The sequence below is a fragment of the Aulonocara sp. 'chitande type north' Nkhata Bay genome, linkage group LG22 (genome assembly GCF_057382095.1).
Source record: "Aulonocara sp. 'chitande type north' Nkhata Bay isolate Kocher_YH1m ecotype deep benthic linkage group LG22, A_spYH_male_GT1.1, whole genome shotgun sequence".
In the NCBI taxonomy this organism is placed as follows: Eukaryota; Metazoa; Chordata; class Actinopteri; order Cichliformes; family Cichlidae; genus Aulonocara; species Aulonocara sp. 'chitande type north' Nkhata Bay.
This window is the reverse complement of record NC_141364.1, coordinates 31,263,356-31,284,195: the sequence shown is the minus strand read 5'-3', so window position 1 is coordinate 31,284,195 and position 20,840 is coordinate 31,263,356. Positions and strand designations below refer to the sequence as shown.

Here is a 20,840-nt window from a genome sequence, read left to right as displayed (position 1 = left end):
TGTTGATCTGGCCACACACCAGGCAGGAAACATAACATGATTTTGTGTTTGCAGGTTGTCAACATTTATATTCAAAGAAAGGTCACACTTCTTGTATCCACAGCCATAAAGCCGGATTCTACAAAAAAGGCTTTTGTGATGCAATTTGGCAGTTAAGGTAAGTTCCTCTCTGCAGGAAGGAGGTTTTGGGACCATGTAGTCTAAATTGAAGCTACAAAATAAGCCTAATTTACATTCAAATGTGGACATCAAAGCACTGCTGAGCACTATAGCTCTGTATATTCACAGCAGAGGATGATTTGCGCACGGGGAGGAAAAGGGCCTCCATTTACTGCTGTTTGCTTTGGCTTTTAAAGCAGCCGACGATCAGCCGTTCCAGGAAAGAAACACATCAAGCACCATAACAGATCTGGCAGAGTTGCGCTTTTAATAGACTTTATGACCGTGATTTATCCTGCTGTGTCCTGTGCAATCAACATCACACCTGAACACCCATTACTCTGACTGAATGACAAGATGATAGAGTAATATCACAGGTGTGTTTCTTTTTCTGGCCATAAAGCCCCAGACATCACCGTGCCCTGACAAACACAGCACAGAAGGAAATGTTATGTATTTGCCATCCATAGATGATTATTTCGGTCTTTGTTTCCCTCCTGCATCTAGAATTGCAAACTGATGACTTGCGCTGTTTGTAGACTCCAGTAATGAGGCTGTTTGCGTCTTTGTAGTAGGAAAGAAAACAGAAGCAGAGGTTCTTTTCAGGTTGCATAAACCCAAGCAGCAAGATGGAATGAAGGCTAATTCTGTTGGTTATTTTTAACCAACAGACCATTAACCGAGTGGCATCTCCTGGTGGGAGTCTATTGCTGTCATACACAATATAATTCCAATGTTTAAAACCCAACTAGGAGCAGACGGCAAAGGGCCAACAGACTTCATCCCGAGTATGATTACGATGTTAAAGGTGGTTAAGTTCAAAATGTAAAAATATATCATCCCAGAACAAAAACCAACACAAAACTACTGTGTTCTTTAGAAACAGCTTTATTAAAAGAAAGTATCTTTTCTCTCTAGGTTAAGTTGGAAATAAAGACTTTACATGTCAACTGTTCTTTCTGTTGAAAGTCACCATCAAATCCACACCAAGTATGGCTGTCAATCACTGTCACAGTTTTGGGGCATAAAAGGTGAAACAAAGTAAAATGTAAAACTTTTACTAAACAGAGACTCAAACAGACACCAGCCGTCCTGCCTTAGGACAGTAATTTTATTGAATTAGCTGAAATGCAAAATATGTCACTGCTGAGTTCTGCAAGTCAAAAGAAAAAGAAAACAGACTCAGTGCTATAGGTTTGACACTAAACAGATGCCAAACACCAGGGGTGAGCGTAAGCAACCCTCATGCAGCACATGCTCCATTAGTCACAGTCTGTTCAAAAAGAAAAAACTGGAATGTGTATCGTCACCGATGTGCCTGAACTACAGGCAGATACCACCAAAAACAAAGAATGAGATGCTGTTTTGTGCTGCTTTCTCTCCACGCTGCCACGAGCGAGTAGGGACAGTTGATCATAAATATCTCTTGAAAAATTAGGCTGAAGCAACAATCATTTTTCTATTACACAAGAATCTTGCCAAAGGCATGGCTTTCTCCAAGGTCCTTATGTCACGCTATTGTTTTTTGTTTGTTTTTTTGTTTGTCAGAATTGTCACCCCCAATACCATGTAAGTGATAACACAGCCTCATTAGTTAAAAAAAAAAAAAAAATCACAAACGTGACCACAGCACACAGGAATGTCCTGCAAATTCATAAAAACACCATTTAACACCAGTCAGTGTGGGTGGTATATAACAGCAGAGCAATGTTTAATGGGCAGCAACAAGCTAATGCTGATTCCCATTAGATAACTAATACCCCCAGTAATGAAAGATTAAAATGTTTTCACCGCTGAGTCGATGTATCCATAGATTTTGTGGTAAATTCTCAATTTGCTTGTTTGTCTAAAAGTATGGTATTTATATGTTGTTGTTGTTTTTTTAAAGGGCTGTCTCTCAAGCCTGGGCTATTTGACTTTTTTGAATGGGTTCATGCGAATATCGCTACAATAGTGCACTAATTACTCGGATGGCAAAATTAAAAATAAAAAATACAATTGTGTGAAACTCTTCACACTCTATCATGGGGTGCCATCTAAGACAGTAGAAAGCAAGGGACTGTCAAAAAACGTATGATGCATTGTCAGTGGTGGACAACTCCAGGCCTTGAGGGCCGGTATCCTGCAGGTTTTAGATATCACCCTGGGTCAACACACCTGAATCACCCGATTAGTTCATTACCAGGCCTCCAGAGAACTTCAAGACCTGTTGAGGAGGTAATTTAGCCATTTGAATCAGCTGTGTTGGATCAAGGACACATCTAGAGAATGCCAATGGTAGCTAGCAACCTAGCTAATTGTAGCATTTTTCTTTAATGTTAGTTATATCTTGTAGAGTCTTCTTCTTTGTAGGATGAACTATTTTAATGTTCTCTTTTGAATCTAAGAGGAGTTGAAAATGTTAGCCAAATACAGCAGCTAGCTTGACTACTACAGTCGGCTAATGTGGTTATTGTGTATGCTAATCCTGCAACAGTACTACAAGAATGTGTACTAGCGTCTGGAAAGAAACTACAATAGTAACTAACTTTGCTTTTTATACCACTTACAGTTAAATGAATAGCTCACATTTTGGGAAATATCTTAAGAGTTAAAGATGTCATGTATCCCAGACAGCTTAGTGTTCCCCCAACCCCCGAAAACACAGATAAAATCTATTGTTTTAATGAAACACAACATCTTCATTTGTTAATAAGTGACCTTTATTTTCATTACTAATCGATCAGCAGTTTTTTCAACATAATATCAACACAGAAAAATGGCTGTCAAAAGACTGAGGTATTTTTTTTTCCTTTTGCCTTACTACAGTTGACCAAATATTTACCATCATACATGAGAAAGAAAGAGTAAAATCTTCACACTGGGAAAGCAAAAACTGGCAAAGGTTTTGCATTTTTGCATAAAAAGGAGAATAAAACAAATATTTTATTATCAAATTATTTGTCACTTAGCCATCCCCACTTAGCCAGCTACAGGTGGTCACCTCTCGACAAGAAATATTTCCCAAAATATCAGACTAGTCCATCAAATCACAGAATGCTGAGCTACAAATGAAATCAGATTAAAAACCCAAACTAGATAAGGGAATTCAGATTTTGTTTCTTTTGTCAATTGGTGATTGGCTCCAGTGGGAGATAAGTAAAAGGAAGGTATCCATTCTAACAAAAGGATCAACAATTAAGGTAGCAGATGAAGGAAATGTGAGCCATATTAAAAACAAAGTTGGGATCACTTCATGGTTATAGAGCACAAAAGACTCAATAGTTGATCTCATTGTCGCAAATGTACCAAATGTACAAACACAACGAAGAGGAAGAAACAAGCTGTGGAAACACATTCATATGTCTAGATCTGCTGGTTGCATTCATAACACAAAGAAACTGTCAAAGAGGCCAAAAATAAAAATAAAAGTGGAAGTCAAGAGTAAAATATTTAGCTGCAGGCCTTAGTAAAACTATCTCAAACTCTTTGGCATGTACAATCAGCAAAATTTACATGTTATGATTTCACTCATTTGTTTCTCAACAATATAAAAATCGAAATAGAAAAACAAAATGTATCAAATTTCACATGTCCTACAGATTTTTTATGTTACAATAAAATGTTAACATCAAAGGGTTTTTTTTGTTGCATTTTGTTATTTTTGCCAAAAAGGTTACACATCAATGCTACAAAAATCTAAGTCTTTATTTTTGTCTTGATTTTTGTACAACACATCCTTTCTGTACAGGATAATCTTTTTTTGTCTTCTTTATTTTCTATTACAACACTCATACATCCTAATTACACACAGATCCCAAGCAGAAAAATAATTGTTCAGGTACCATTTTTATGGGAGACTGGGGTTTTATTTTTATTGTCTTTGAGCCCCTTAATTTCATCATCACATAAAGTCATTTAGCTCTGCCTCCAAGGCGGCGGCCATCTCATCTTCCTCCGAGTTACTGCCTTCTTCTTCCTCGTTAGAGTCTTTGGAAGATTCATCGACAAATTTCTCCTCTTCTTTCTTGTCTTCTGTGTTGTTGCTGTCGACACTGTCTTCCTCCTTATCTTCCTCGTGCTTACGTTTCTGGCCCCTAAAGAAATGACACAGGATTATTTATGAGAACTTATAAAGCCTGATATTTATGAGATCCTGAGGAATATTTTCAGTTCGCACTATTAAAACATTCAATAAGATTTAAAGGTGCTTAATTTTGTTAAGTTTGTCAGAACAATGCTAGCATTTTACCTATTTCCTGCCTTTGTGCTAGGCTAGTTAGCTGTGGCTTCATACTTTGCAAAAACACATGAAAGCGATGTCACTTAGCAAAAAAAGAGCATTTAATTAAAAAAAACAACAACTTTGAAACATCATGAACGGAAAAAGTGCCTGCTTTTAAATTCTTAGCCAACTATCCAAATAATCTTTAGTTTCAGTCCTATTTTGAATTTAGTAATCTCTTCCAAGATGAAAATGACAGCTGGATAAACAGATTTAATCTCTTTCAACATGTTCAAAACATGAAAGAATGACATTCTCCCATCTATTAAACTGCTAGGACCTTCTCAGTCCCCATATCGCACCTATTCCCCTCTACAGCAGATTATGGACTAATTTCTTGGACATCATGAATAACCATCACCCTAGCTTACATTAATCTGCATATCTTCATACCAAAATGAGCCTAATGAGTATGTGCAGATTAATGTATCAATTAATAAATGTCACATTTGCTACTATAGGTAGTCCACCCCATGACAAATGCTATGATTTGCTCGTGATACCAGTCCTCATTTAGCCCGATAATCTGTTTTTAGTCTACAAATCTCACACCCATCACTAGACAGTTGTTAAATTCATATATCTTATGCACAGCCTTCTCAATAGAAACTAAAACATACAGTGAATCCACCTTAAATGTTCTATACTGATGGTATATTTGAAGCATCTGTGTAGGTATTGTTGAAGCTGGAGGAAAGCACACATAGCTGAAGAATTCTTTGATATTACTGTGAACATGCCATCCCTCTTTTCACTCCACTCCAGTTTCTCCATGGCATCCTCAGTAGAATGGCTTATTAGCATGATGCTAATGAGGTGTGTAGGTGTTTTGTATGGTCATTGAGAAGGTCTGACACCGGCTCTGACAAGAGGACCCATCTCATTAGACCGCACTGTGTCAGACAGCCTCGCTAGCCTCCCACGGCAGTGGGGATCTGCCTTTGTGTTCATTAAAGGTCAGATGTCGGCTTACATCTGTGGAGAGGTTTCGTGACATGACGGTTTACAGCGGACCCCTGCAGACGGTGTCTGTGAGCAAAAGGGCTGCGCTTGTGTTACAACAAACGAGCTCAGAACCCCTGAACTAACAAGAAGTTTAATCTCCAGAGCCAGAAGTTGGAACCTCAGCGGTGAGAGGGTAATGTGAGGCTGAGCTGTGAGGGCAAGAGTGGATATGAGGAACTAATTATTATTTATCTGGAGACAACGGAGAAGAAAAGCCAATCCATCAATGTACTGTATCACGCTGCCTGAGCACGCCCATCACGCTATATGGGCCCGTTTATCAGGATGTGTGTATCACATGAATATTTCCATACCCACATCCACACCGAAGAATGGTGATTCTTTCCAAATATTAACAATGGGGACAGCAGGGGGCGGGAGGGGAATGGCTTCCCCCATTGCTTTCTGCTCTGCATCATTACATCCAATCTAAATCCTCAGCTATTAATCCAACCACCCACAGACACACACGCTACTTACTCCCACGAAACTCATTCAAGTCACCTCCCAAGCAGGCTTCAGCAGCTATCCATTTTAAAAAATCTTTTTCACCTTCTGTTAAATGACATGGCTACAAAGGGAGAAGCTGCCGTTCACTAGTTTATTTACTAGTTAGTAACAGGCTGCAGAATAAGCCATCTACAGCTTCTTTCTTTCATTTAGATATTAAACGGTCATAGCTGAGGGTGTACAGTCCTGGTGCATGTACACCCTCTCTCTGCTCTGGATCAGGATGTAATAGAAATAAGCTTCATTTGTTTGAGTCACCACCTTCATTTTTATTGGGTTCACTGGTCTGATTAAAGTTTTGTAGGAGAGGACAGCAAAAAATGAAAAAGTTCAGAAGCAGTAGGTAGTCTTCTACCCAACAGACTGTATATAAAAAGTCAAGACACCATAACAATGGCTGATCTCGATTTTAAAGCCTTAAGCACTTAGACCATGACCATCTTATTGTTTGAAAACAGGTATGTTGAGCCAGGAGAGAATCTGAAGATGAAATAGAAGAAACTGAACAGATGAAATGAGCAAATGAGACTGCAGAGTCATCAGCAAAGAGTTCATAGAGCAGAGGAGCCAAAGGTCATTCACCTGTAGACTCTTTACAATGAAACTTCTTTTTGCAAATACAAAATTTGCCCCCTATTGGCCATCATACAGAATGCAGGTTTAAGGCCCCAACCTCTAGGTTCACTGGGTTTCACTTTTATTCAGTCAGCACATTCACCAAGAGACATGCATGCTGTGGACTTTGTGCACAACTGGGGGTTTGTATATATGGATACTGAGCAACATGGACATAAATATTTATTATTAGCCTTCAAGCGGGAGTAGAAATTGATTTATAAATAAAGTATAGGGTTGTGAACAAAACAAAACAGACTCTTTTTATTTTTGTTTTGATGGCTATACAAGATGACCAAACTGAAAAACCCCAACCCCCAAACAACAACAAAAAAAACAAAAACACGAGGGATTAAAGCTGGAAGTGTTCACAATCTGCATATCATATTATTTTTAATAAGAAATGTCTAAATTACTTGCAGCTGCCAGTGCTACGCCTCGGTCTCCTAGTAGATATACCTATGGTATGAATTTGAAAATCCTACCTGACAATTTTGTTTAGTTATTGCATTCACAAGACTTTTAAAACACTTGATCTCTGATCTTGGAGTCAAAGTCACTGGGATTTAAACTTGTGTGAGATTTTTAATAGCAGATACATGTGTGCCATGAATGTGACAATCTTGCATCACCTTGCTGGAAAGTTACTGTATTCACAAACTTGGGTATCTATGCTGCCAGGGGGTGATGACAGTACCCTATCAGTCTTTTTGAATGATAAAACTATACAGAAGCTCAAAAATATGATGGATTTATGATCTAATCCAGCTTGCTTCATGTAACACTCACAGAGTTTAGACACATTCGTTACATGGAGTACTATAAAGCTATCATTACTAACTCACGTATGCAAAGCCCTGAGGGGTTTTGGTGAATGTGCTCCTCAGACTCTCAGTAAAGTCCAATATTTCACTCTCTCTTAAATGAATACAGTTCCATCGTTTTAAATGGCTCCACAGGAAACCCTAGAGCTGAGTCAGATACTAAAGGGGAGGAAACAAACCAAATGGGGACAGATGAAAGTGAAAAAGGCAGCCTGCTCCCTAGACAAAATAAAAAGATAAGACTGCTCGGTAATATAAAGCTTCCTCATTATTTTCAGTTGTATAACTGATACAGTGCAAGTGTTGAGATAATAGGATCTCTTAATGCACTTCTTTCATTTAAATTTCCTCATTACTGGATCTCTTATTGGCTAGTAAATTTGACGCTGTAGCTGTGAAGGCCAATCTGCCATAAAAACTTCAGGAGGAAGTTGCTAACAATGTACTTTAAAGTGTTAGCGAGGCACTTTTGACTTCTTTTTCAGCATGAGAGGATTTACCACTGTACACAAATGCTGGCTTGTCAAATAGCTGCAAATTATCAACAGCTAAATGAATTGGGCCCTAAGCCCAGAGAGTGTGCTTGAAATCAAACTGCTGTTGATAGCACAAGAAGTAGAATGGGGCTGACCTTCCAGGTGGTAATCCGCAGGCACAGTTCCTGCTAGTTATGAAAAAGAACTCAATTTTGTGTATCTAGCACCAGCTCACAACAACAGTCAGGGTGCTTTAGATCAGCGGTCCCCAACCCATGGACCGGTACCGGTCCGTGAGTCGTTTGGTACCGGGCCGCGAGAGTTGAGGCTTGGGTGTATGGTTTTCAGCGGTCTTTTTGATCGTTTTTATTGTTAACTCAGTTTCCCTGGGTCTTTTCCCTTGTGTTATGAATAAATCTTCTTTTTTTGGTACCGGTACTGGTTTGATTTTAGTTGTATTTATTCGCACCTTAAAGGCCAGTCTGTGAAAATAGTGTCGGTCCATGGCACAAAAGGTTGGGGACCGCTACTTTAGATGTTAAGGTAGAAACCCAACAACACTGGAGCATTTGGCAATTTGGGACAATGAACTCCCTTTAAAGCCAAAGCACCAGACTCAGGCAGGAACAGTCATCAGTTGTGACTGGCTGGTGGAACAAGAAGAAAGAGCCAATAAAAAAAACAGAACACAAGGAAACCATGGAAACCAGAGCAAAACACCACGTCCACTAGCACCTGATCCAGCTGTAACTAAGTTTTACCAAAAAGGACAATTTGAAGCCTAGTCTTAGAGGATGTCCGAGTCCTGAACCCCAACAGAAGCTTATTCCCCAGGAGAGAGTAAATAAAGTCAAACGCAATTCTGAAGCCAATGAAGAGAAGCCAGTTGGGCTGGTATTACCCAAATGATAAAAGGCATTGCTAAAGATTTATTATATTATATTATATTATATAAGAGGATTAAAGATATATCCCAGTAAAAACCAATGTAAAAAAGCATGTGGTTATACAATGTGTTTCTGAGAACTATGCAACTGTTTGGAATTCTCACATTCATGCCTTCCAGGTGGTTTTGGAAATTAAAATGATATTGTGTTCCTCAAAAAAATACCAGAAACGTCAGTTATGAGGGTGCAAAAGGCGATAACATGCTTGTTATTAGAGACACAGATGTTCCGGTCATTACTCTGAGGTTTTATTATGTGTGTGTACTATGGGAGTATAATTGCATGAGGACATACTACAGAGCGCCTGCTAGCGAACAAATAGCCTGCAGCTACAAAGTCTAAACACATCATTAGAGCCACCAGTGATACAAAATAACAAATAAAAGTTAGGAGAAATGCATCTGCCCCAAGTTGACATACATTTTTATAAAACTGCGTTCTTCAATCCAGGCAGCACGAATGGTGCCCAGGGGAGCATTCAAAGGAGCTGCACTGGGAATGACTTCACAGAAAGGGCACGGTAACCATCCCGCTGATAGAAAAGTAAGCTCTTATTTAAGGCCGGGGCGCCGAACACCACCCAAGGCATCCTGATCTAGGACTGTTGAGGAGACGCAGTGAGAAATCACTTCAAACACTTCTGACAGCTCTGCTAACAGCAAGGAGGAAGGAAGGGTTGGTTGGAGGGGAAAGATGGAGCAGAAAGGCAAATGGAGCAAATGCAGTGGGGAAGAGGAGGAAACAGAGCACAGAAGACATAAGAGGGAGGTAATGAACTGAATAATGAACTAAACTTTGAGGGGCTCAGACCAAATCTTGTTGATTTCTTGGGGGGTTGATTTCTTACTTTCTACAGTTTGTTAAGCTAATTCCAAGATAACTTTTTCAAAACAGAGGATGGAAATCAAAATCAGATTTCCTTTCACACTTCATCCAACACTTTTTCTATCCATAACGGCCGTTTTGGCACAATGTCAACTACTCCCAATGTATTTAGCCAGCTAGAATTTATTTTTAACCATAATCCATATAATTTACAGTGGATATGTCAAGCACAGATGCTTACACAGATACATGCATGTATTCAGAAGCTCCATATGCAGAGAAATGATAAGCAGTCTATTTAAAATGACTGTTTTTCTGCTGACTTTATCTTCTCAGTGTATAAGGGAAGCTTGTCAGTTTTGCTTAGCTATGCTTCAAACACAATAGGGGCTTTCAGCAGCGTTCAAACCAAACAACAGACACAATGACAGTTAAACAACAAACAGTCACACAAGTCCCTTTTTGAAGCCACATGCTTTTAAGCCCCACTTTTCAACAAAGCTCACTTTCTGCACTGTTCTGTTCAGTAAGGTCAGGAGAAAAGTCAAGACGAAGACACTCAATTCATAACAAAGTACAACAGTAGTTGCCTGAAGGTGCTTTATACTGTAAGATGAAGTCACTTGGAAAAGAGCAAAGTTAATATTTAATCTTTATACATGGGAGGTGCCAAGGGTCCAGTCACAACAAGAATAAGTGTGTCTGGTACAGAAAAGATGTCGGAGCTCATACAGAGAGTCTGAGGCAATTATGACGCTGATTTATGGCTTTAACACCGAGATCAGCTCCACTTGGAAACAGAACACCTGCTGAGAAATAAACCTCGGATGGATGTCGTTTGATTGGACATGAAACAGAATTTAAACTACTTATCTAAGACCTGAAGTAAGAAAGGGCTTTTAATGTCTATAACACAGCAGCCTAAGTAAGGTTTACATTATTGAGCCTAATTAAAAACAAAGTATACTGGGAACTTCGTGTTCAGACAAAATCTAAGAGTGGAATTTATTTATTTTGAATATTTATATGAAGACTTTTATAATAAATCTACATTACAGCTTAAAAATCAGGACTATTTTTGATATTCCACAAACCCCCAACAACTTCAGTCCATGCTGTGGGTGGAGATTGCTAAGGACTTTCTCATCTCAAAGCATTTTTTTTCCTTAACAGACTAACTACCCCAGTGTTGGAATCTGGCTCCTGATGAGGTACTTTTTACACCTCTATTGTTGGCAGTTGCCTACTGACTAACAGCTCGTCTAATTATCAATATTGAGCCCTAAGTAGAGACCATAATCATGGTCTTCAATCAGTGGTGATTACACCAGGACACTCTTTGTGTTTTCGCTAAGCTGTGAAAATAGGAAAAAGCTTTAGATTCAAATTTGTGACGTTTGCAGTAAGACGACATTAGCACAGTGTCAAAAAACCAAACAAACAGAGCTTCCTATTTTGTGCGCTTGCAGAGTGACAGCAAAGCAAATGCGGAGTCACCAGGCAGAATGTGAATGTGAATCAAGTTTTGTGAAAATGCAATGATGCAGAGTCACACGTTCAGTGAAATGCCAGTCGCTGGGATGGAAAATAATGAGTCTGTCCCAATGATGGCTTCATGCCATCATTGCACTGTGAGACAGTTCTATCTCACAGTACAAACCCAATCCCAGAAACGTTAGGGTGCTGGGTAAAAGTAAATAAGAACAATGCAGTGACTTGCAAATTTCATAGACCCATATTTTATTCAAAACAGAACATACAAAAGATAACACGTTTAAGCTGAGACATTTTACTATTTTATGAAAAATATTATCTTATTTTGAATTTGATAAGAGCAACATGTTTATACAGGGCCATGTTTACCACTGGGTAGCATCACCTCTTCTTTAACAACAGTCCATAAACTTCTGGGAAGTGAGGAGACCAGCTGCTGGACTTTTGAGAGAGGGAACTTATCCCATTTTTGTCTGATATACAATTCAAGTGAATTTGAACTACATCTACAAAAAACGTTGCCATTCCAGTCATGAATATCCAGGCCAGGGAGTTAAAGTCACCTTTGCTCTTTCCAAAGACCCTTAAAACAAACAGCTTAAAAAAGTGTTGCCTACAAAGCAGGTTTATTGTGGGTATAATGGCAATCATAACCTAAAGTAAAAGCAGGTCAGGGTGGCTGAACAAAGCTGCGACCCATACCCCCTTTTACATGAATCACTGTCTGTCCAATTTCCAACAGTTAGCAGATATTAAGTGGTGACTAAAGTACACGAGTGAAGCCTCAGGAGTTTTTCAAAATCCACTTCCCCCCCCCCCCCCCCCCCCCCACACACACACACCGCAAACATGTGTTGAGGACATGTAGCTTATGCATGACTGTGATAAACAGTGGCTATTGACAGACCAACCTCTCTACTTCAGATCAATGTGTAGTAAGATAATAAATAGAAAAACTGTGTGCGTCACCAGTTTGTAGGACAAAACTGGCTCAGATTACTTGCAGTTTCGGTTTTCCTTCTCGTGCATTTCTCCTTCCTCCCACTTTCCTATCTGTGAAAAGCCTGAATAAGCATTCCTTTTCCTCATGGTCTTCCGCCCCCTCTCGCACTGCTGAACTGTGCGCACAGGGATCACTACCCTGTTTTCCTTCTGCTTTGCTGAGGTTCGGCTTATTTACAAGAGACATGCAAGTTAAGGTGGACTGCTGCCGCCGTCTTTTAGACCCTGTGTCACTCATAATCCTTCTTTACTGCATGTGACAACTTCCAAAGCACCGTTGGGATTAAGGCTTGAGGTTTCAGTGTCAGACTAACAAGAAGGCTGTGTGTCAACTGACAAAATGTCCCATGGGATAGATTGATCCATTCAGAGAGCCAAGACGAGGCCTAAAGCTCCAGTTGCTCACACACTTCAGTAACCACTACATAACTAAAATTTTCATTTTCAATTCACTATTGGTGTTACCATCAGAGAATACACATTTTTCCTAGCTACAAGTGGTTGCAGGTAGAGCAGGGCGATATGGCCAAAAATATTTATCACGATATATATTTGAAAATTTGCGATAACGATATAACTGACGATATAATTGATGCGAGACAAAATACAGTTGTATTTTGTAGTAATGTTGTGGAGTTCCACAACATTACTAGCGCAAAAAGACAACCTTCCATTTATTTTCACTTAAACAAGAAGCTGGTTTTTATGTACATTAAAGCTTTATAAAAATGTAACAGTGCAAATGCAAATTCCTTGCTGAAAGTTTAACCAAAAGGCATTTCCAGTAGAAATGGGCTGACATATCCTGAGCATAACCATGTATAATATCCACTGAAGTTAAAAAGAGGTGCTTTGCAACATTAAACTGCAGTGTGCAGTACGCATTTTTTGGACCATAAGGTGCACGGGATTATAAGGCACATTAAGCGAAACAAAGCAGTCAGATAAATCAAACTTTATTAAACTCATTCTTCTTGCTTCCTCCACTTCTGTACCATTGATTCATTAATGTTGAATTCTCTGGCAGCTGCTCTATTCCCATGTTGTTGCAGTATATTAATGACTAACCTTGTATTGTGGATGGATTATCTCAGTTGTTCTCCTGACTGAAGTTTGGTCCGTTTACAGTATCCTGCCATGCGATTGCATTTGTCTCCAACTATCAGGAACTTTAACGTTAACTTTTATAAGTGGAAAAATGTTAGTGTTCGTCCTCCAGCTTCACTGTTTATGTTATGCTAACATAGCTGTGTCGCTAGCGATCATGTAGCACATCATTATATACCAGCTAGCCCAACTTCAGTAACCCTACAAACGTCACTGCTGTTTAGTTTCCTGTCTTCATTTATGTTGGAAGTGATAGCAGAGCTGTACGTTTTAATTTTTTCAGAAATCTCTCAGTCAGAACATGCTATATCGTGCTTAGGTAACTAGCAAAACTAGCGAGCTAACTTCCGCTAGCTTCCTGCTAACTTCTAACTCCGTTAAATGTAATAAATTTTGTTTTCATGGATGCCTGGAAGTTAAACTTCATAGTTACACCTGGTAAAGCAGCAATGCTGATCGTTTTATTAAAGATGAAAGAATTTAGAGAGTTTTTAACTCTCAGTGATGCGGCAGTGTTGTTTGACCTGAAGCATACAGAGTTTAGGACCCAGATTACTCCCAGATTTAAGAGCATCTTAGTCCGACAAATACGACAATAACGACGGCCGCTTGCATGTTCTGCAAAAAAATGTGCTTTGTCGTGTATCTGACGGACAAACACCAAACCAGTTCCACATCACTGAAGTTGCACCATTTTTACAAACCAATTCTGGTTCATCTGTTTCACTCAACAATCGGCCATGTGCGTATGAAAACAAAGGCACTGCGCACGCGCGTTTTACTCCCATTCTATCACGATATTTCATTTTCCTATCGTTGCCTAACATTATACCGGTATTACCGTGAACGGTATAATATGGCCCAGCCCTAGTTGCAGGGGGTCGCTGACTGGTTTCTAGACCAGTGTGGCTGGGGCTTTAGTTATCTTTCACTACAGATACACATTTTGTAGACTTTTAGATAATTAAAGGTTTTATTATTGGTGGCTGATAAGGTGAGGAAAAGGAGCAATTGTCAATATGCCAAGAGCGCAAGTGTTAGTGTCAGCTCAGAAAATGCACTGATGTAGTGACAGGTAGCTATCAGAATAGTTTGCTAACATCTGAAGAGCCAGATAACTGCTCATGGCCAAACGCGACAGTGATGCACTAAAATGGTCAGGCTATGGTAATGGATGTCCCTACTTCATGTTATAGTTTATCCACAGTTAGCAACCGGTTAAATGACAAAAACAAATAAAAAAAAAATAAAATAAAATAAAAACTGTCCTAGAAAAATCTTTGAAAACTATCAAGAAAACGTGATAAAGAATCTTAAATGTTAAAATCTTTTTCTACTTTTAGAAATGATATCAAGTTATAGGTTTTTCGTATCCGCAAGCAATTTTCCACCAAACCTCCACCCCAGCTCACTGTTTTCATACAGTTTCTAACTTAACTTCAGTGTGCTTCAAGTCTGACAGAAATATGCTGCCAAATATAAATTACTGCAGATGGAAATAATCTTCTTTTGACTACAGCAGTGCAGAATGAACCAGCTTTTTTTTTTATATCCATATCACTTGTTGCCACGTGCACTTCCACCTCATGGCTGTGAGAAGCCTCGCTCAAAGGTACCCTGGTGCAGATTGGAGGGGAGGGGCAAATGGTCTCTGAGAAATATCCAGAAACCTTTCTTCTTTTTATACCACAGTTCACGTGTCTATTTCTCTCTAAAAAAGAGCTTTGTGCTGAACACACAAATACTTTCAGAATGTGACAAAAACACTATCAAATTTAAACACCATTTATGCTGTTCTCCATCATAATGACACCTCACATTAATAACTTGAGCGCTGGAGCGTGACACCTTTTGTTCTCTGTGGGCTGATACTGATATCAGTATTTTAAAATATAGCAATATAAAGCTAATGTATTTTTTTCTACATTGTATCAAGCATTTCTGCAATGTAACTGACTAGACACAGAAGCATGTGGAGCCATTAGCATAATGCTAAAAACCTCTCTTCTGCTGATCTGATAGGATGCAGAGCTGAGGGAAGCTGGTCAGGCTTAGCCTCAAAGTCTCCTTGAATTCAAGGCATCTAAAATAAATTCTTACAAAAATATTCAGTGCTTGTAGCTCCTTCAACCAATGATTTGCTCATAACATACATAACACCAGGGTTTCCCTCTGCCTGTCTCTGTCCAACAATGGAATCAAGGACTTAACATCCAGCCTCCTTATGGTTAGAGTAACACAGAGTACAAGGATAAAGTTTACCCATATGTGAATTTGCTGTTAGAGCTCCTCACCACCAGCTTAAACCAGTTTCTGCATTATCTATTGGGGAACACCACTAGGAATTAGAAACTTGGACCCTCTAAACTGAAAGTTAGTCCAGACTTCCTGCATTAGGAAACTTAGTTAGTTGTAAATGTAACCCACATAAAATTAGGGTACCACTTTAAGGAGTAATAGATATGAGGAGAGATGGACAGCCTGCTCAACCAATCGAAATGCACAAGTCCCAGTATGCTTTGGCCAATAGGAAAGCATCCTGCCGCTGTGTGTCCCACCCACCTGCTCTGAGTTCGCTGCTACTGTATGTGTGGAGGTAGTCGCGTGCTGGCAGGAGAAAAAGAGAGCTGCGCTGCAAAACTTTGATCCCTGAGAAACCGACGTTTTTGGAGAAGGGTCTGGCTGCAGCCACTGGGGAGCGCCATATTGGAACCTCCACAGTAACCGGAAACACGTGACCTCCACACTAACCGGAAACACGTGACCTCCATAGTAGGCGGAAATACGTTCCTGCATGGATCTTTTTTTTTTTTTTGTCTCGTTCCTGCATGGATCATTAACCTTGCAAATCGATCGTAAAGGTTGGTACGGAGTCTTCCATGTATAAATTTGCCGTTAATAATTATATAATTCTAGGAATCATCTACTTTGCTTACACTGATTACGTTGCCACTTTGTTAGCGTTACAACAACGGTCAGACCCCCGAGGTATCTAAACTTAAGTAAGGAATGTGTGCACTTTTGACACCTCTGGTTAGCATTTACTGGTCAGTTTCGGACATATTTGATTTTTGCTTGTTATTGAACAAATTCACTTCACTGCTTTTCACTATCTGACATCAATGCACATTGTTCCATTTACTGCATATTGCGCTTTATTCATGTCTCTCATTCCACCTGCATCAACATTGTAAAGTTTGTCACAAAGAGATTTATACATTTATAAATACTAATATTCTCTATTCCATTCTGTTCTGCTTTTTTATTGCCCAGATTTTAGTTAGCCTTTGTTAAATTGTCTTTTATATGTCAATATATATGTATGTCACAAATAAAAGTGTCTTGTAAATTATGTTTTTGTAAAGAATTTTCTCCCCAAATCTCTTACATGCTAACTGTAACGTGGTATTTCTGCTAAAACCTGAACTTAAATGTGTATATGATGTTTATCTGTTTTTCTCTCAGTTTTAGATGCACATATCAAATTTGAATTCTGCCACCAAGCCAGAATTGCAGGAATGCACAACATGTTGCTGAAGACTCTTTCACTGCCCTCTGTGCCCCACTTTCAGCCCTACTGTCAGGGCAAAGATCGAGGAGCATATAAATGGATACATTAAAAATGCTTTGCCTTTCAAAGGTATGTTTGAAAGGCAAATAGCAATGGCCCTTTTTATTTTTAATCAGCCTTATATATATTTAATAACTATAACTTTGTATATTTAATAACTATGAGGTATTAAATATACCTCATAGTTAAAGTTATAAATATGCACTTCTTTTCAGCACTTCTGCAGTCTCTCTGTTGACTTTTCACATTGTACAGTTCAGTGCATTGTAAATAAAATAAATAAATAAATAAATAGGAAGATTTATGAAACCATTAGGACTTTATCACCTTTTTATCTGAAACGTTACTGGTACTATATATAACCTAACTGGCATTTAAAGAGTAAAAAAAAAAGAATGTAGATAAAATTTTGGTTTTGATGAAAAGGACTGGTGCTAATTTAAAGAGTCAAGTCGCTAAAAGTAGATAAATGTTTTAATAAATATACATATTACAGCATTTTGTGAACATACACAAAAGTAGCCTATTTTGGCAACGAACAAGCTGAGAGAGAGTTTTATAGTTTTTGCTCTCCTTGAACAAAAATAATAGTGCATGATAATCAATGTGGATGTTAATCAATTAGATGTCCCAGACTCTACTGTTAATAATACAGCAGTCCCTCGTTTATCGCGGGAGTTACGTTCGCTACGCGAAGTAGCCAATTTTATTTTTTACAGTTATTATAGATGTTTTAAGACTGTAAAATCCCTCACCACGTGCTTTATGTTTCTCAGACATGCATGAACATTTTCAAACTTTTCTCTTTTGTTTAAACACTCTTAAAGTTCAACCCATTATAGAAACATAAGTCCAGTATTACAAAATGAAACCGTGCAAAACTTTTCATGTGCAGATTTATATAAATTCGACAAGCTAAACGCATTCTGTAGTGTACAGCAGTGGTCCTCAACCTTTTTTGCACCACGGACCAGTTTAATATCAGACAATATTTTCACGGACTGGCCTTTAAGGTGTTGCAGATAAATACAACAAAATAAAATGATACAAACAAAGACAAAAACGGTGGTATTTTGTAAATATAATAATAAACGCGAATTCGGCTGTGTAGTTGTGTAACTTTATGAGCAGCGTCTTCCTGAAATGCGCCAACATTGAGAGTAATGTCCTCCTCTCTGCTTCTTGATGCTCTCTGGTCGCTATGGTAACACGTAAATAGTTCTTTCAAAATAAGACACGACCACAACACGGGAAAAGACCCAGGGAAACCGACTCAACGGACCGGTACTGGTCCGTGGCCCTGTTGGAGACCGCTGCTGTACAGGAGACACTGTAGTAGGTTGATTGACAATGGTCTACAGCAATCACAACGCACAACACAATGTACTGTAAAAAATAAATAAATTAATTAATTAAAAAAAAATCAGCGAAACAGTCTGCAAAAGGTGAACCGCGTTATTGTGAGGGACCATTGTACAATAATTTCCAGTAGCACTGCTGATATATGATATGGTGAGTTTTGAGGTTGTCTTCAAACAAGTGCATTGTACTAGAAAAAGGTGTTTGAAGGATTAAAAATGTAAAAAGTGATTTTTTTAATAAACCCAGATTGTTAAAAAAACCCACTTAGAATCAAATTTATTTATCAGCAGCATCAATAGTAACAAAAATACACTTTAGTTTTCGCTGTCAAAGTCGATTTAACTGAAGTTATGTGTTTCCGGTTAGTGTGGCGGTCGCAATATGCAGCCAGATGCTCTTGTGGGAGTTTTTGGGCTGGGAAAAGTATTAGATATAAGTTGCAACTAACTGTGCTGCACATAAGTTTGCTGGTTATCAGCTATCTTCCATGTTAAACGTAGCCAAAGTGAGTAAACAGGCGATGCTGCAGTTTTCTGGCAACTTTAGAAAGTACCGCGTGGAGCTAAACTGTTAGCCTTTGTTAGCTCTGGTTGCCATCAACTGCCTGAAAGTTCATCTCAATCTGCTTCCAGAAGTAAGGTAACACTTGAAGCACAACTTATGTTTATTTTCCTTCACGTCGTATTACTGTTATTAAAGAGAAAAACAACATGTCCTGTTACGTTATTTAGAGCCCTGCATTTTCCAACCGAGAGACACCATACCATTGTCTTTGGCCGTGATGCACTGAGATCGGTGAGCACATGTTGTATGTCTCAGTTAGTTCACGTCTGTTTCACATTTTATCGTTGAGAAACTGAATTAATCTCAATTGTTTGATTAATAATTGTCGCATATGCACTGACTTTACTTGGTTTAATGCATAGTTTGTGTAAGAGAGATGTTTTATTTTTGCAAATTTGAGTATTTTAATTGCAAATTGATGTTGAATGTGATTTCAACAAAATCCGAAGTTGTGAATTATAGCTAGAACAGCATAATTAATATTTGAATTGCTCTTCTGACCCTGTCTGTTGACAGGTCAGGTTTTTTTTGTATGCTGAATTGTTCCTGAGGTGGATTCCTCCGGTGAAATAGACGGCGAGCCTTCCCTCCTGGACTTAGAGAGACTGAGATTCGCTTCTTTTCCACTTGATGATCTGCTGCACCTTGCGGTGTGGTAGTACTGTATCACTCACACTTTTACACACAGCTGGTTATACATGAGACCACTGACTGACATTCTCTCACCACTATTTTCTTTCACACCCTGGGAATTTTTTGAACTTTACCCCTTGGACATTTTTATTTGGGACTCTGAATAATAAGCTGTTGTGTAGAACACTCTCCACATGTGAAAAGAGTGTGGATTTTCATTTGAATGTACATTGGATTTGTGTAATCTGTTTCTATAAGAATTAAGGAGTCAGGTTACTAGGGTGCACTCGAGCATTGAAACCCAACATTGAAAACCAAAAGTAACACTTGGCCAAGTCATTGTCTTAGTAGTTTATGTGTTTTAGTTTTCTTTCATTTTTTGTAAGTTTCCTTTCTACCATTGTAAAGTGTCTTTAACCTGTGCTTGTCAACCTTATGGTTTATGTCACTAAAGTTGGCTGGTTCTTTTGAGTTACATTCTTGTCTCTGTGTCTCATTTGAACACACCCCTGTGCTCCTATAGTTGAGCCTATTGGCCCATTGATATATTCTTTTCAACAATTCCCCTTACTGTGTTACATAAATGATACAAGATATTTATCCCAGAAGGTCACAATGCCTGATTACTTCCCAAACCAATTTGTTGAAGATTTGTTGGACACTTAGCATGTCAGACATTTTGGACTCTCTCGCTGTATGAGCATCTACCTGCTCTGAGTTACCCAGCTACTTTGCACAAGCACACTGAAGTAACAAAAATGATGTGGACCCTTTATCAGTTGAAATTCTATTTTTTGAATTTAATTTTGTTGCTCAGCCGCTGACATACAGAGGATCCCTTTAACAGGTAAACACAGGCAAAGGTGAAAAAGCACAAATTTACAATTTTTAAATTATTATTATTTTTTTAAACCATCCACCAATCCATCACAAATGCTGCTATACAACACTGTCTAGAAGAAACGGTGTGCGCACCCACACCAGCACACACACCTTACCTCCTCAGCTAATATGACAGCTGACCTTATAACAACTCCGACAGCAGCAGTTTGTCTGAGGAAAAACTCTGGATTATGGGAAGAGATGGAGGCTTTGTCACTGAAACAACTGTGCTGGCTGCTGCTGATGAAGAGCCTTTGTACCTGACAAAACGCAAAATCACAAAGCCCCGGGGAACAGGAACAGCTCTGACTGCAAGTTAAAAAGAGAAGGCAGCCAGCTGAGTTGCGATATGAAATCAGTCACAGAGGTAAATCGGTTATAAGTGACAAGCTTGATTCAATTAGGCTGTTTGTTTCCTTCTCACCCTGAATGTCAGACACCTGCATAAGTTCCTGCTGTAATTGTAGACGTTTAATTAATCTACAGCGAGCGTCAACATGCCCTGCAGCAGGGGACAGATATGAAAGCTTCGCCTTTACCGAGACAGAGAGAAAAAACAAAAACAGCGCTCTGTCTATCTATGGGTTCATAAAAACAGCT

The 20,840-nt window shown here is 38.9% G+C and overlaps 1 protein-coding gene and 1 long non-coding RNA gene across 5 annotated transcripts in view; one reads left to right on the top strand and one right to left on the bottom strand.

The window, feature by feature from the left end:
- Nucleotides 1-2,843: 2,843 nt before the first annotated feature.
- ctdp1 (CTD (carboxy-terminal domain, RNA polymerase II, polypeptide A) phosphatase, subunit 1) overlaps nt 2,844-20,840 on the bottom strand; it is a 97,610-nt gene continuing 79,613 nt past the window's right edge. For 3 of the 4 annotated variants that reach the window (XM_086281407.1, XM_086281408.1, XM_086281409.1), the window contains exon 13: nt 2,844-4,235. In XM_086281407.1, coding sequence (XP_086137533.1) covers nt 4,043-4,235 — 193 coding nt within the window. In that variant the 3' untranslated portion in view covers nt 2,844-4,042. The remainder of the gene's footprint in view (nt 4,236-20,840) is intronic. The other variant, XM_086281410.1, reaches the window with a different exon arrangement.
- On the top strand, nt 15,831-19,833 carry LOC147304467 (uncharacterized). The gene is made up of 2 exons (XR_015126845.1): nt 15,831-16,089; nt 16,694-19,833. It is a non-coding gene; the product is annotated as an uncharacterized LOC147304467 (long non-coding RNA).